The following is an 18,355-nucleotide window of genomic DNA, read 5'->3' on the forward strand; positions in this document are numbered from 1 at the left end:
AACAATGGATAACTTGCATAGTTTACAGCCGTTGCCCCGGGGCTGAGGGAGCTTTGCCAACTCCTGAGCTATGATCATTTAACTGCTGGACTATTTTGAACAAAATGGCTATATGAAAGTTTTGTTCGGATACATTTGGTTAAAAAGGGCTTGGTGATGGGGAGGGAGGGGGTTGTGGTGGCTGGTTGTCCTCCGATCACTTCTCATTTTTAAAAGGGCAGCGGTGTTATCAATTTCCAATCGAATTGGTCCCCTCCAAAGTATATTTAACGACGCATTCCATAAAAAACTTATATCTTATCAATCGGCAACAAGCATAATTTATAGTCCTTGCCCCGAGAGCTGGGGGGTAGATTCTGGATGCATACTTATTTGGCCTTTGAATTATTTTGAACAAAGTGGCCATTTGAAAGTTTTGATCGGGTGCACCAGGGAGAAAACGATGTTGGGGAAGAGGGGGGCTGGTTGCAATCCGATTACTTTTGACACTTAAAAAGGGAGATAGAACCTTCGATTTCCCATCTAATGAACCTCTTCCAAAGTTTATACGACCACCCCTTCCACGAAAAGCTTACATTATAAACAATTGGCAACTCGCATAATTTGCAACCCTTGTCCCCCAGGCTGTGGGGGTTTTTTCAACCTTGGATGCATAGTTATTTGACTTTTGATTACTTTTTGGCTTTTGATTACGTTATTTGATTACTTTTGACACAGTTGTACTTTTATCAACTACATTTAATGTCTAGACAATATTCACAGGAACTTTGTAGCAAGCCTGCCATCCAGCTATACGACAGCTGAAATCGATCCCTGGACACCGTATTGCCAAGTAGAGTATCAATCCACTCTGCTATTACAGAATATGGCCTGAATAAGTTAGACTAGAAATACGCTTCTCAAAAATATCATAATGATCACCAAGAAAAGAAGTTGTTTAAACCAATATCTTGTATATGAGGAGTATATTAGAGCTGTGTGAATTCATCAAATACAGGAATTGTTGGGCCATAAAATACACAGATGTCTGAAATTGACAGCTTGAAAAGGACTGTCATTTATATTTTCCTTGCAGTAGAAACTATTTACGGCAAATCTTTGGTACTAACCATGGAATTAGATAATGATCTATTAATAAAGTAACGAATTTACTATACTACTGACATACTATGGAGAGAGATTTTTCGTTACATCTACTCAAAATAATACTAAATAGTAATTCAAGTATATTGCAATGTAAATAGCAAAAGAGATGAATCGATAAAATGATAAACAATCGGTTCTTATTGACGATACGAAGGTTAAGCATTATTGAACTGAATCTTTGTTTTGTCCATTAAGACTTTCAAAATCCATAACAGTCCCATAGCTAAAAATAACTTACCTGTAATGACAGTAGAATTGCCATGAGAACAAAGTCTATTTGAAAAGTTTTATTAAAATTATGAATTACAGTCTCTGGCGCTTATTCAACTTAAGAAGCCCATATCTCAGCATTTGCTTCGCTTTAATACTTAACTAAAAGACAAGAGAGTAAGGGAAATAAAACTGCCGTCTTTATTTATATTAAAAGTTAAGAAGATGCAATGGTTAGACTCAGTTGGCTTCCAATTAATAAATATTACGAGGTTAACAAAAAAAAGAAAATTGAAGGCCTTTGTTGTGCGCCATAAAAACAAAGAATTAAAACAAAATAGTAAATGTTCAACCCAGGAACTGGAACTAAAAGGGCACTACCTGATAGGATGATATTCTTGAATTTATGCCCCTGTTTCTCAATTTCAGCCCCTAATCAAGCCTGGAGAGCTTGTAAACTTATAAGACTAATAAAATAAGCCAGTCCTCCAGGATTCCCCATTAACCCCATCTATGAATAGTCAGGTTGGATTACAATTTTGTCACTAGAATCAACGTAGTTTACTTAAGGTCGTTTCTTTTTATTCAATTTTGTAATAATAGATATTATTCATTCAAGTTCATGTTCCCTTTCATTAATTCTACGATAAATAAGACTTATAGCTACCCAAAAATGGTAACGCGTTATATACAAAAAAAAAAAAAAACAACAACATGGAACTACTACTACTACTACTAAGGGCTCACAGTGGCGCCTAGCCACCTTAGACCAACACAGCTTCACACGCTCTTCTTCTATTCCGCTCTATCCAAAGCTTCCACATCTACCTCCTCCTAATCGGTACTAATTTCCTTTAAATCCTTCCTTACGATCTCCAACTCGGGGAAGACCTGCTTGTCCTTTGGTCCTAGATGGATGGCCGAAAAGAACAATCTCTGCAATCTGAAATCCTTTATCTACAAAACGCGTCCTAGCCATCTCAACCTTTCGAAAACCTTCCAAGAATGCTTGGAAATTTCTTGTCCAAGACCCTATCAATTGAATGCTATTGTCTTAGTTAAAATTCAACAACAACATTATTACATAGACAAATACGCAAAATAAACCATGCCTATAGGTTTAATTAGATATTAAATAAAAAAAAACAAGTTTTTTTTTAACTGAAAGTAAGGAGCGACATTAAAACTTAAAACGAACAGAAATTACTTCGTATAGAAAGAGGCTGCTCCCTCATCAACGCCCCGCTCTTTACACTAAAGTTTGACTCTTTCTCTCAATTCTTCTTTTTAAAACAGTAAAAAACGAATTGCAAGAATTGCATGTATAGCACCAGAAGGAAAAAAACCAAAATAAATTACTTTTTCTATTTATATATCATTAACTAAACACAGGCACTACCAGAAGGAGAAAAAAACAAAATAAATTACTTTTTCTATTAATATATCATTAACTAAGCACAGGCACTACCCAACAAGTTTGTAATTTTTTAACAGTAAGGAAGTTCACATAAACACATAATCACAGATTTTTAAAATATTCAAAAAGGGTTCAAAAAATGCAAATAGTATCGGGTTTTAGAAACCAGGTATATCGGACCAACATTCTGGACAGAGCGAAGAAAGGGAAACGATAGCATAAGTCAGAAAACTTATAATATTATGATTACAGCAAAAAAGTCAACTGAACTCATTCAATTATCTTTACAGGTATCAATTGTCTCTGACCTGTTAAAATTGCTGATGCCCAAAATTTGGGATTCTGAAAAGACGTCTTTCATTCTAGGCACCACACAGCATTAGGCCTAAGAAGAAAAGCTACTTTGAATTCAGAATTAATCCCCTAACTGCAAATAATCAATTTAGTCAAGCTCATTGATTTAGCATTGACTTTTAATAATTTTGTTTAACGTAATTGAAAGGTCTGGAAATTACGGCTTTGAGAATGAAACCCCCCCCCCAAGACAAAGGTTTTAAATTATGACTTTGGGGCATATCAGGTTTTTATAGAAAAAGTTGCTGTAGAAACATCAAAAAGGGCTCATTCGATTAGAAATTGAAAGGGCTAATACCCTTTAATACCCCGCTAATACCCGAGAGTAACAGGAGAGCAACTAACCCTTCTCCCACGCCCAACATTTTACCAAACACTTCTAATAAAAAAATAAATAGCTATTTTTTCAAAGGATTTGAAAGGTCCAGAAATTTTGTTTTTGAGGATAACAAATCCCTCTAGCCCTTAGGGCAAGGGTTGTATGTTATGCACTGGTGTATAGAAGGTTTTTATAGAAAGCGCTGTCATAAAAACTTCGGAAGGGGCTCATTCGATTGGTAATCAGAAATTCTAGTGCTCTTTCTAAGAATCAAATTGATCGAATGGCACCTACCCCCCCCCCCCCGCGCACACAGACACACGTCGTACTGTTCCTAAATGCATCTAATAGAAATTTTGAGTCAGCAATTTTATTCAAACAGTACAAAAACAGGATCCCAGAACGTTCTATTGCTTTCACATAAAAAATTACAGTCCGAAGTACAGACAACAAATAAATAAGCCAAAGAATAAAGCCCTTTTAAAATTTTAGTTTTCCATTTTTTCTTCTTCCTCTCCATCATCAGAATTTTCAAGTCTTTACGTGCGGCTACAAGTTCATCCCTTTTGGTTATTTCCAAAACGAGCGCAAATCTGGTCCGTGGAGGGAAAGAGTTTACTGAAAAAAAAGAGTGCATTCACAAGAAAAGTGTTTAAGTTGGCAACCCTGGGTGATACTGAACTCTCAGCTGTCATTCCTGGGAGGTTATAAGTGGCCAGGGAATTCCTGTTTTGTTTTAACATCATTTTTCTGTGAATAGGTAGTGCTATTCCGGAGTGTAGCGGGAAATTTGATGATAAATCACACCAGTCTAGTTTTTTGTTAAGAGAAGAAATCATTCGGTTATAATGTATTGCGTCCCCTAGCATTGTGCACCTCTAGGCCCGGGCATATTAGTAAACCGAGGCCTGGGTGGATAGAACACAGACCTGTTTAATTTTAGTTTCGTTGTGGGAGCCCCACAAAACTCTATGATCTTCTTGATAATGTTACGTAAGAGACAGAAGTCCGATAAGACAAAAGAAATACAGGTCTACCATTCCATTCCCAGTTCATTGTTCTTTCCAAATACAATCACCACTGCCATTGGCATTAATTACAAATTAGTTTTTCGTAGTTTATAAATGTGTTGGGCAAAATGTAAAGTTAAGGAACTTCCTCTGCTTATTATGAAGCATATTAAGTATCAGCCATTTTAATACACTATAAAATGTTTAGTTTTGACTATCCTTTGTCTAGAAAGTCCAGAATCCTTGAAATATGCATGCCCTGCTTAAGACTATTAGAAATTTGTGACACTGAGGAGTTTAACATATTTTACTTGCATTTTGGGTGGGATAGAGTCTAAGAAAATAGGAGTGGACTTCAAGAATTCTAATAAGTTTTTTCTCATTATATTTGACTTAGTGGAATTTACTTTCACATGTAAATTCTTAGCTTCATTCAAAACATGGGTAGGATTTTGAAGAGGTCACTTTGGATTTTTCTATGACATACTTCAAAGATCAGCAGGTCATCTACATATTAACACCTTTGAAGGAATCTAAGTAGAGGGGATTCAGAGAGAATATTATTGTATTTTACAACATTGGATCTATTTGAAAGAAAACATATTCAAAATTTACTAAGAGAGGGTCTACTTATTTACTCTTTGCACTCTTTTACGAAATGATGATAGAAAAGTATTAGAAAAAAATAATACTTCAAATTTAATTATTTAAGCGCAAAAGATAGAGTCTCTAGCCGGTATGATATCTCTCATCTTCGCCATGCCGTTCCCCAGTCCTCTTTCCGGTATTTTAAGTCTATTCTCAAACTGACAAAATTCTGCATAGACTTTAGGCCTGTGTACCATATAAAGTACGAATAGACCATCTCTACTTGGGATAGACATTTTTTATAAAGTAAAAATCTTAACTGAACAGCCAGCAAACAATCAAGAGATTTTTTATCTGGGTTTTCTCTGATTGTCTGGGCTTTTTTCAGCCCATTTTCTGTTACACTTTTTCATTTTCTGTTACACCTTCTAATGGGTTTAAGCAATGTAAATTGGTTGCAGTTGATTGTAATGCTATATTGAACGGGAGAATGGCCTTCCTGCTACTCAACAGGATGAATTTGTTCCTTGATGTTTCTAGTATAGAAAATAATCCTTATTTTACATAGGAAGATAGCGTAAATAAATTTGTTATTATTTCAACTTGCCTGTTGTTTAGACTTGCATACCGTCCATTGTGTGTCAGTTTTATTTTCACCTTTTTTATTCTATAGGGTAGTATGATTCTTATGATTCTACAATTACATGATTCTACAAATACATTTATGATTCTACAATTTACTATTTAAACACAATGCTTTCAAGAAATTATGATATTCTACTCCATAAATGTTTTGTAACTCGTTTGAATATTAGTTGTAATTATTAATTTATCTATACGAGTTAGAACCTACACGTAATTTTGTGTGCTGTTTGTAAGGATTATAAATCCGTTCTGTTTTTTAAAGAAACTTCACTACTGACAGTTATAAGCGGTCATTTACAAAAGGTGGGGATATAGTCCATTAATGCCCGTCCTTCTTCTTTTATAGTCACAAGATTTTCGTGATTTTTTCTATGGTTGCTCATTGTAATTTTTTTTTCTTTTTTTAATTTGTGCTCTATTTGAAATTTTGGACTTCTTTTTTGATTTTGAATTAAAAAAAAAATGAAATTAAAGTTGTTAGACTGTTGTTTTGGTTTGTTATGCGTAATTGAGTGTTACGCTAAATTTAAGAAAAATTTAGCTGTTTTTGGCACTCTCATGTCACTTTGCTTAATGGTGCAACTTTAACTTGTATCTAACATTCGGCCTTTAGCTGATCAAATAATTGGTATAAAAACTGCTTTGTTAGGATAATGTTTTGACTAGGTAAGCGAGCACTATGGACAGATCATCTACAAACTTGTAATGGTCGCCGTGATAATTAAGCAGGGAGTTAATTACAGCCAGTAAAATTATTCCAACTAATTTCCTGCCTTGTGTGGCCCCGCAAGAAGTATCTGGCCATGATGAATCCGATAAGCGGTCATGTACAGAGTGTGGGAGCATAGTGGGCGTTCTTCTTCTTTTATAATTACAAGATTTTCCTGATTTTTCCTATGATTGCTGCTTGTCTATTTTCTTTTTTAATTTGGGCTCTATTTGAAATTTTGGACCACTTCAAAGTTAATTCCTGCATGCGTTTCTTATTACAGGGTTGAACTTCTGCCTGCATACCCTTATATTTGCACACATGAGGAGTCGTATTCCTTAGATCGTCGTATCCTCCCAAGTTTTGAGGTAGCATATCCTCGTAGTTGTAAACAGTGTAGTTGTTTACAACTTCTCGTTGATCAACATTGCAAATTCAGCAAAATAAAATATTATGTCACTTGTATCATTGAACATTTTTGCAAGCTATTGATGTGGTTTTCTCAAGGGTAGAAAATTTAAATTCGCACTTCAGTGTTGTTGGGATAAACAACCCAGAAAGACCTTTTTCTCTGATTCACATCTTAAATACCCCTTTCGCAAAAATCTTGTCTCATTCACATTTGTTCATATTCATTAATGTGCTCAAACTTATTGTACTCCAAGGAAAACAGTACATTCGCCTAACAAGTAGCTATCCCCTCTCTGGGAATGTCCCGGAAAACTACTCATTTCATATAAAATTAGACATAAATTTAAAAGAAAAGAAAATTCGGGAAAATCCAGTAATGGAAGAAGAATTATTTTTTGTGACTAAGAATGTTTTCACCATTATTTTCTCACTGCTAGGGTGCGGTATTTGACTTGACTGCAGTGAAGTCAGCTAGAGCTCATGACTTGTTACTCGCACCTCTTATATTTCTTTTCAAAACATTTGGACAAAATGGAGACAAAAATTTATCTAAATATTTGAAGAAGTCAACTATAGTTCAGTTGAAGATCCAATTGATTAAAATAAACACCTGCAAATTTAAAGCGGAGCAATACTTTTTAAGCTAAAAAAAGGAATCATCTTAACTTATCATTAAAGGAATCATTATCTAACTTATTATTTATAGGTTGATTTAAGCATGGAGGCCTCCTAGCTTTATTTTAAATACATTTGAAAAATGTAAAGGTAGTATGTTTATTGACGGAATTATTTGAAAATAGCGTAAGAGTGGTCAGAACATTGGAAGGGGCTGCGCGTGTGGCGGCAGCCGCGTGCGAGCAAAATTTTTACTTGCACTCTTTTTTAACAATTTGCACTCTTTTTAGACGTCGGCAGTTTGTAACCCTGGTATCACCTCTCTTTCATGACTTTTAGCTCTTCAGTTGCATTGTGTTCAGTGCTTTCACTATCTCCGAATTTTCGGGATATTCCTGGAAATCCCCGGCAAAAAGCTTGGGCCTAGTAGCGTCAAAGCTTTAAGTTTGATCCTGTCTATCCCCATTTATATAGATCATTCTGACGGACTTTGCCCTAAATCAAGACAAAGTCTATAAGAGAGCGTGGAATCAAATAGGAAGGTAAAACTTTCTTAGACTTGGTTTTCCATTCTAAAGTTTTCCATAGTTTTTGCTGCTCAAACAATACTTTTAAGTTTTTGACTTTGCAACAATTTTTTTAAGGAAATAACTTGAATTAATCAGACATGGATCTGAGAAAACTATCTTCCTAACCCATTTGTTTTCCCTTTAGCCTTTATTTTTTTAACAAGCTAAGGACTTGACGAATGAACATGTGAAAATACCATTAGCTAACGTAATTACGTACATGCAGTACTTACGTGCTAACGTACTTACCACCATTATTCACTAACGTACTTACGTACTAATGTACTTAGCTAACGCTTACGTACATGCAGTTCAGTTTTAATAAGAGAAATGGGTAATTGTCCAGACTATTAATTAACTAGTTTCTAAAAGCCCATCCAAAATTTGTGAAAAGTCTTTCACTATTCACTAATTTTTTTCAAAGTTTAAAAAAGAAATAGATCAACTTTTTTTACGGCAATAAAGTTAGCAAAGCCATGTGAAGAAAATGGTTTATCAACTCTGAAGACAGCTTTATTACCTTGACGCCGTGGGAAACTGGCTATTAGGAGAATGGATCTGATTAAATGTCGTTGTTTTGTCGAGGTGGTTATCGGAGAACAGCTTTGATTTGATCTACAGATGAAAGTATGCGCCAGATACTACGAAAATCTATATCACGATTTTCCGAAGGTACTTGACAATTTTTTTTGTAAATTTTTCCACCAAATTGTGTTTAGGCTAATTAATTAATTAATTAGTTTCTAAAAGCCCGTACAAAATTTGTGAGAAGTCTTATCACGATTTTTCGAAGGTACTAGACAATTTTTTTTGGTAAATTTTTCCACTAAAGTCTTTTTAGGCTAAATTTCGCCTGCTTCTCTTATTGAGGAATGTTGCTGAAATTGTTGGGACCATCCACAAAGAGTACTATTTGTAATACCCAGTAAATAGGCACTAAAAAAAAATGATAAAAAGATGGACACTAAAAAACTGCTTTAAAAAAAGTGCGAACGAAAAGATGATGCTAGAATAGATTTTATTAAAAGAAAAATGAATAACATAAAAGCACACATTAGATCTTATCAAAGTAATTATCACATATCTGTAAAATATAAACCTTTACAAAGTTATTTTTTATACGCTAAGTAGCCCCAATAAATCTATCAAAGTGAATAAACGGAAGAGACATTTCTTAAGACATCTCTTAAAATTGAAGGAAAGCATGCATTTCTCCTAAATTAAATTTGGTAACATAGCCCTTTTCAATGGTTCTGTCCAACCATTTCTAAGGTGACAAAACGCTTATAGATCCTATTTCTATAACTCATAAGCAGTTGATCCGAAAACAAATTAACAGTTATATCCAAAATCACGCCCGTATCCAGGGGAGTGGGTTAGGGGGTTTTAGCCCCTCCCCCCTAATTTTTCTCCGACTCGTAAAAACGTAGAAAAAAAATATAAACAAATTTTTGATTCGTTGCTTTAAGTTTTTTGAAAGCCCCGTCTCCCCCCCCCCCAGAAAAGAGATATCCTGGATACAGCCCTATCCAACACCGTCCCATAAATGCTAAAAACTCAGACAGAAAGAATACATTATAACTGTAAAAAGTATATACACCATCTATGAGTTAAAAAAGGTTGTAGCCTGGATTCAATTTGGAACAGGGAGGGGGTTTTAGGCCAGTTCAATGAAATCTAAGACCCTAAAGCGTCTTTTAAGAAATATTACATAGATAAAATGTCATATTTTTAGTTTTTCATATTTTAGGGGTGGAGTTTGGATCTTTGAACACCATCCCCCCCCCCTGCCTTGACCAGTGAAAACAATACATCACAAAAGGGCATATTATTTAAAATTTGCTAAATGAACACCATAAGACACCAAGATACATTGGAACAAAAGTTACCAAGCAAAGTCAATAAGATGTTCTAACGATCTCAAAGAGTAAAAACAACTAAAAGAATCACGGGTAATTAACATCTTAGCTGTTACACAAGCGAAAATTTATTATTCTTCACACTTTTTTGTTGAGGGGGAGGAGGGTGAGGCAGATATGTATCTGCCTCACTTTACCATTGCTATGACAATCTGTTCAATGATTATTCTTTCCGGGTCTGTTTTCAAATCTCCACTTGTTTCTTTTATTAAATTTTGTAAGACAAAACAACATTCCAGGAAAAAGAAGCAAATTGTAGTTATGTTTAAGAATTGAGACACGTGACCTTGATATTTGGCACGTTAGCAGGGCTCCTACGGAAAGAAGCGCAAACAGTATTGTATCGAATTAACGTTTTTTTACCACCAAGGTCCTTTCGTCGGCCCTAGAGTGTGTTGCTACAGCCGGGTTCAAACTCTGGGTCCCATATTACCAAGCGGAGATCAAACCCAGTGCGCCACCACCGGACTCATCACAAGCAGTAAAATAATACCCATATAAACTAGAAAGTATACAATTTCTATAACTCTATCCCCCCAATTGGTGGGCTACAGGCTAAATTTAAATAAGCCTAGACAGTTTACTAGGAGATATTATTTAGAACTTCCAAATTAACACCATAATACACCAATGTAGGTTAAGATAAAGGCTACCAAACAGAAACAAGAGGGTATTTAAAAAAAAAATTAGACAATGATATCAACCAAAAGAAGTAAGAAAACTTTGCATTTTAACCGTTAAGCAATGTTCAGCTTCGTTTTTCCAACAATTTTTTGGTAAATATAGATGGCGCTAATTTTCTTTTTCTCCGTTACAAACTTTGTACTGTCAGTCTGTCTTATTAGTTTAGCAATGGTATTTGAAAATGCGTTATGGGAGTTTCCGTCAAACGATATTTATAACACACCTTCACAAGACACATTTGCACTTGCTAAACAAACACATTACTAAATACGCATTCAAAATACATCCAGCTTTTTCACGTATCTTAAATTGTTTTAATGATTGTCAGTTATTACAGAAGTGGAAGAGATCGAGAGAAACTTCCACAAGTTACAATTCGGTAACGTCAATCAAAAGTTGTTTAGATGACATTTTTCAAATTTCGCATTCGAACGATTTCGTGTTCAAAAATAAGTGGTTTTAAGTAAGAAATCTGAATGAAGGTTCAGGAATATAACGTGTTTATTCTATTTGAACATTGGTTGAAGCATTTTTTTAATTTTGGATTGAATTAATGTCATATTTTCGCAACCAGAGATGACTTCCAGTTTTTATATAGAAATTTAAATTCGGTTTGCAGTCATTTTCTGGACGTAGGGCCACTTAGCCCAAATTAAATATAGCTTATCGCAAACACTGTAAATTGATTTTGTTAAGGATAGCCAATGAATGAATACCATATTCATTGGAAGAAAATCAGTTGCAATCGATTACAGAAAAGCTAGGTAAGCGAACGCGAGGTTAGATTGCACTAACCCATCCGACACAAATTTTGAACATTATTACCGTTTGAATATACAATTTGAAAAATTATTATGTTAATAAGTCAACATAGCTATAAATAACGAGGAAAAATATGGCGCTTGAACAGCTCGTGATATGAGAAAAATCATACCTGTATTCAAAGCCGGTGCAGTGTTTCCCGATGGGGTATATTTGCGCTCTTTGGGCGCCTTTTAAGGTAAGTAGTTATGCATTGAACACAATTTCAGCACAGTATTCAAAGCGAAGTTTTCTAAAAATTTACACCTTTGCTGTATTTCCACTCAAAAAACAGTGTTTTCCCGTTTTTGTTTTTACAACAGCTCTAAAAGTCGGATCTGAAAAGTCTATATTATTTTTATTTGCTGTTGTTGGCAACATTGTTTTTTACATATTTTACTATCACTGATTATTGAGGTTATGTTTTGAGACAGTGCTTTTGTTCTTCCAGGTTAATGTCTGCGGTGTATAGTCATGAAAAATTACATAAATTTGATTTATAGTAGACTCAAATCCAGTGGGTCTAATCAAGATACCTTTTGCAAACAGTTACCAAACTGATTAACCCCAGAATAATCAAGATACCTTTTGCAAACAGTTACCAAACTGATTAACCCCAGAAAGCAGCAACAGCAAAGAGTGAAGAAGAATTCAACTCTTTACTAATAATTATTTTTAACTCAACCGTCCAGAAAGTAAATTTTTTTCTCCCATATGATTTTGAGAATGTGCACAAATCTAATTGACAGTAGGAGTAGAAAAACTAAACATTTACCAAAATCATTGTGGAATTATAAGGTTTTAGTCCTCCTGATTACGGAAATTATTAGATTTCATAATTAGAAATGTATTTAATTCATTTTGACACTTTAACAAATAAATATCTAAGTTACTGAATTAGAATTCCTTATGAGCAACTGATCTAATCTATTTTTTTCTAACTTGCCCATTCTATCTATACTACCCAAGAAACAAATTGGCAAATAATTACTTGTATCATTTAATTTTGATATAGTAGATAAAGATCTCAAAAGCAAATTGAGATTCCAGTGATATGATATAATACCACAGATTGCAGGGGTTTATTGCGTAAGTGGCATTTTTACATCACTTTCATCACTGAAACTTTCTTGTTTTGTCCCATAAACCATTTTCTTTGCCAATCTTTCCAGGAATTCATTGAACGCAAGTACTTCCATATTTTTGCTTAAAAACGAGAGAAGTAACCAATCAGCAATATCACAACGTGGTACAACCATATTTAAGTATTCACGTGACCCTAATCCAGTTTTTGCTTTTATAACGTTTTTACGTACGGTATAAGAGGATAGCGTTGCGATACGATAAATCAAATGAAAGGCAGTTAATACTCCCAAAAGAATGAACCAGAACCATAGAAAGACGTATATTTTCTCATTGATGACATTTAATGCCAAGACGCACATAGCATCATGACGTTGTATCGTTCCCGACGATCCAAACTTATGAAACGTGCATTTTGTAACACGCGGGAAAACAACAGCCATTGGATCAGCACGCACTTCAGCGTCTTGGTCCAAAAATTCAAAAACCTGCACGCCATACGTTAAAAACGTACCACCAAGAAAATAGTTGGTGAAAAACATTTGTCCGATAACGTTAACTAAGCACAACAATTCGCATACGAAATAACTAAGTGCCCAACGCACATGAATATGAAGTCTTTCAAGAAAATACATCGCAAGAACGTCTTCTTGCTTTTCACGTTTTTGCCCTTCCAGCTCATAAATATTTAGTCCTTGTATAACTGTTCGCACCTTGTTGTTATCATTCCGCTTCCAAATGAAATAAGGAGTATAAAACATAATTGCCTGAAGGAACAGACAAAAGGGTACCCACTGATAGTAGTTGTGGTAAATGACATCAGAACCTTCATCGCTTGCATTTTGAGCTGAAGCTCGGAAAACCTAAAAATGAAGATCATGTTTTAAAACCAAAATAAGAAACAAAGCAATAACTTTGCCCCGCTACAGTAATTGTATTTCTTGAAATCATCCTGCCGACCCCCAATTCTCTGAAAAACTTCCTCTGTGGTACATCGCCACACAAAAATACTTCTCTAATACTCGTTTACTCTCATATACCCGCTTACCCTCTTACACGTCCAAAGCTTCTTTTCTTTTTCAAAATTCCTCCGTTTTCCTAAAAAACTTTGTCTGTAACGCATTGTCACAGAGAAGTAATTCTCAGCCATCCTACAACCCGGTGAACATTTACTCTAAGAAAATCCTATCATCCATTTCTTCCATCTTATCACAATCCCAAATATTTATCCCTCAAATCCTCTAACTCCTTAAAACTGTCCAAAAATGAAGCACAACCTCCTTATCCCTATACTTCGGACAAAAATATGGATCATTCCACGACCTAAACTTCCCCAAATACATCCTTCTTTCTCCAAGTGGCATAAAATTACCCTTTATTAAAATATGATTCGTTGTCTCGGCGTTCACACACGGGCTTTGATTTGGAAAGGGGGGAGTTCAGAGAGGACACAATTGCTCTCTAGATTCACAAAAAACACATTCTTTGGTATCTTTACTGAAAAAAAAATAAAGGCGAAGTATCCCCAAAGATTTGGGAAAACACCTTCTTTTTGTATCTTCATTTTAAAAATCGAAGACATATTCTTGCCTACCCTCTTACACTTGTGAATTGGCACTCCTGGCTTTACATTTACTCCATTAAAAACTAACTAAATACAATAATTTCTCCATAATCTACAATCCCTTATTACTTCCCTTTGAACAATTCCATCAATTAATTATTTCTACATTAATTATTATATTGTCCCTTCGTCATCCACACGACGCATACATTTATAAAATTTTCTTTTTATAGACCTTAATATAATTTATAATTATTTCCCAAAGATTGCCCATTAATTCCTTCACTGACTCATTTTCCCAAAAGCTTCGAATGAATCCAAACCAGCTTACGTGTACACTTCAGAATCAGTCAAATAGGAAAGTACACGGGAGAGGAGGGCTTACAGTTCAGACTTCCCCAATAAATTCAAAAGTTTCTGGAATTGTTGGGCACTTTTTATTCAAAGTACCAATTGAAATCCGTTTCTTATTGTTCCCCCACCCTTCGAAAAAATTCTTGCGAACGTACGTGCAGACAAGGTATATCTTTGCTAAAAAGAAGTAATTAGTATAAATTAATTCCTAATTAATAATTAGTTTGTGTACTGGACCCGACCCCCAAGCACAGCTTAGATACCAATATACAGTTATGAAAACTCCTATCCTGCCCATGAGAAGCTTTTGGTACAGAGCTCTGAACTTGGCGCCTCCTCTAAGCCCGCGCTCCGACACGTAGATTGTACTACAACACCATAGGCGGGAACCACAACTTAGATACCAATATACCGGTATGAAAACTCTTATCTTGCCCATGAGAAGCTTTTGTACAGCCAGTTTCCTGTCTACAGCCGCTAGCATTGCTACCGCGCACGGTGTCCCAAAAATAAATAGAGTTTTCAAAACTGTATTGGTATCTAAGCTGCGCCCCCAAGATACAATGTTTTTTGGTATTTTTCAGTGAAAAACTGAAAAAAAGCAAGACATTCGAGAATTTTATACCACAGTGGAAGGACTATCGAAGGAGCCGACCGAAAAACTGTGATCGACAGCAAATCTCCCATCTATCCTGGACTTCCAGTTAAAACATCATATTGATTATTGAGTCATCCGATAAGAAAGGAGTGAACTCGAATGCCCATGAGGATGTATTTGAAGAACATGTTTCATAAATTCATTTCCGTTTAACTTTTTGACAAATTTTGGTACCCTCCTATACGCAAGTAAAAAAAAACTCTTGCATACGTGTATGTAAGATTATAGATGAAAGTGTTTCTAATTTATCAGAAATGAAACTACAAGTTACAGAAATAAAACTACAAGTTACATGGTTAACATGGTTACAAGTTACTACATGGTTACACCTGAATGCTTCCTTTACTTTTTAGTTTAACTATATTCAATTTTGGGGTGGTGGCAATAACATAAAACATCTTGTTCCAAGAAGCTTTACTTTCAAGCTCAATTTAGCATAGATTAGAAAATGCTTTGAAATGCAAGGAATGAGACTGTACTACCATTCTTTCATTTATAAGGAATCGCCTAAAATTTGCCCCATCTCCCCTTCCCAATAACGTTATGCCCACACAGTCCTTTATCGTTATTAAACAAAAAAAAACTAGTTTTTTTTAAATGAAAGTAAGGAGCGACATTAAAACTTAAAACGAACAGAAATTACTCCGTATATGACAGGGGCTTTTCCTCCTCAACGCCCCGCTCTTTACGCTAAAGTTTGACTCTTTCTCTTAACTTTACTTTTTAAAACAGTAAAAAACTTTAGCGTAAAGAGCGGGGCGTTGAGCAGGAAAATATACGGAATAATTTCATATACGGAATAATTTCCGTTCGCTTTAAGTTTTAATGTCACTCCTTACTTTCATTTTAAAAAACTTGTTTTTTTGTTTAATTTCTGGAAGTTTTTGAATTAATGCATGTTTTGATCCTGGCTCTCCGTACATAAATAATTAAAACGAAATTTGCATATTAGTTTTTTTGGCTAAATGGCTTTTTCATAGTTTTAATTGGAAGATCTTGAGAAAAAGGAGCGAGGGAGGAGGCCTAGTTGCCCTCCAATTTTTTGATTACTTAAAAAGGCAACTATAACTTTTAATTTCTTACGAACGTTTTCATAAGTAAAATAAAATACGTAACTTACAAATTAACTTACGTAGCAAGCTTCTGTATTCGTATGTTTTTATTGCCTACATGAGGGGGCTCACCCCTCGTCGATACCTCGCTCTTTACACTAAAGCTTAAATTTTGTCCCAATTCCTTAAGAATGACCCCTGAATCACAAAGGCCGTAGAATAAGTAGTTGTAATTACTAAAAACACTTTAGCGTAAAGATCGAGGTATTACGAGGAGATACACCCCTCATATGCGTTATAATGTCTGTTCGTTTTCAGTTTTAATGCTGCTCCTCACTTTCAGTAGAAAAAACTTTTCATATTTATTTTTCCATTGTTTTTTTTTTAATAATGCTAGAAAATCCTGCGCCGCCTCCATTGAAAGTCTCTTCCCCCATGAGAAGTTCCTCTATGGAAAGATCCTCCCACGTAACCCCTCCCCCCAAAACAAAAAAATTCCCCTGAAAACGTCCGTACACTTCCCAGTAACCATTATTACATGTAAACACAAGTCAAAGTTTATAACTTGCAGCCCCTCCCGCGGGGACTTCGGGGGATTAAGTCGTCCCCAAAGACATAGTTATTAGGTTTCTCGACTATGGTGAATAAAATGGCTATCTCAGAATTTTGATCCGGTGACTTTGGGGAAAAACTGAGCGTGGGAGGGGGCCTAGGTGCCCTCCAGTTTTCACTTAAAAGGGCACTAGAACTTCTAATTTCCGTTAGAATGAGCCCTTTCACGATATTCTAGGACCACTGAGTCGATACGATAACCTCTGGGGGGAAAAAACAAACAAAAAAACAAATAAACACGCATCCGTGATTTGTCTCAGAAAATGCGAAATTCCACATGTCTTAGATAGGGACTTGAAACTTTTACAGTAGGGTTCTCTGATACGCTGAATCCGATTGTGTGATTTTCGTTAAGATCGTATGACTTTTAGGGTGTGTTTCCCCCCATTTTCTAAAATGAGGCAAATTTTCTCAGGCTCGTAACTTTTGATGTGTAAGACTAATCTTGATGAAACTTATATATTTAAATCATCATTAAAATGCAATTCTTTTGATGTAACTATTGGTCTCAAAAATTCCATTTTTTATGAGTTTTGGTTACTATTGAGCCGGGTCGCTCTTTACTACAGTTCGTTACCACGAACTGTTTGATCCAATTAATGCAAATTTCTTCACCGTGTATTTCACTTGAAATATTGTTTTTTAGACTATGTTCACCCGATGATCGCTGAATGAAAATTGACATGTGCCTACACACATGTAAAATTTGGGAAAATTGACATATTCAAAGCTATGCTAAATGCTCACGAGTAGGTTTACATTACATTAAGGTAGTTATTTGAACTAAATACGGTGATAAATAAATTCAGCAAGAATCAAATAGTAGGAATCTCATGGGTTCAATTGCGTCTTTAGTCAGACTTGGATGTCTAGACATGTGTCTGTCAAGACATCAATGTCCAGGCAGCATGGTTGCCACCCCCTAGGGATTTATCACTATTTCTAGTTATTTTTATATTGTCCAAACCAAAAAAATCACTAAATAAGCACATAAATAATTAGATTATTGAAAAAAAATCACAAATTAACCTGTAAATCACCAAAATCTCGCGATTTTTTTCGCACTGGGTGTCAATCCTGCCAGGCAGTTCATGTTCACTTGTAACAAAAAATGCAGCCAAGGATCCAGAGCTCTGTGTTTAGGATTTCAAATTCTACCAATCAGGAAACCTCTTTTACATTATATTCATCATTTGCACTTAAAAGTAGCGTACAAATATATATCTAGTTGAAAGACGTACATGCAAGACATGGAGATTTTGCTTAACTGGCATGCGAACGGCACTTTATCAGTCTAATTTTAATTTACATTTTCCTGCTATCGAAAAATTGTTAATCCTTGATTTTCAATGTCTTGGTAGCTCATCCTTGTTTTTTATTTTTCTTATATTATGCCATTTGTTACAACTCTATTTCATATCAATTATATTGTGATTTTTATAGTTATAAAGATTTATAAATTAATTACATAAGTAAAGTTACAAATTATATCATATATAGTCATAGTAGATTATAGTGACTTCAAATAAATTACATTTGATGGTATAGTAAAAATTATAACTATATAAAATTATGAATTGTTTCCTTTGTAATTCTGCCTGTTATTTTCCAGTCAAACATCCAGTCAAGCCTTAT

The 18,355-nt window shown here is 34.9% G+C and overlaps 1 protein-coding gene across 6 annotated transcripts in view; it reads right to left on the reverse strand.

Moving 5' to 3' along the window:
* Nucleotides 1-8,994: 8,994 nt before the first annotated feature.
* Nucleotides 8,995-18,355, reverse strand: part of LOC136041061 (innexin inx2-like) — a 31,814-nt gene continuing 22,453 nt past the window's right edge. For all 6 annotated transcript variants that reach the window (XM_065725610.1, XM_065725607.1, XM_065725606.1 and 3 more), the window contains 2 exons: nucleotides 11,983-13,343; nucleotides 8,995-11,933 (listed from right to left, as the gene is read on the reverse strand). In XM_065725610.1, the coding sequence (XP_065581682.1) occupies nucleotides 12,480-13,343 (864 nt within the window). In that variant the 3' untranslated portion in view covers nucleotides 8,995-11,933; nucleotides 11,983-12,479. The remainder of the gene's footprint in view (nucleotides 11,934-11,982; nucleotides 13,344-18,355) is intronic.

This window comes from Artemia franciscana, chromosome 21, assembly GCF_032884065.1.
Source record: "Artemia franciscana chromosome 21, ASM3288406v1, whole genome shotgun sequence".
In the NCBI taxonomy this organism is placed as follows: domain Eukaryota; kingdom Metazoa; phylum Arthropoda; class Branchiopoda; order Anostraca; family Artemiidae; genus Artemia; species Artemia franciscana.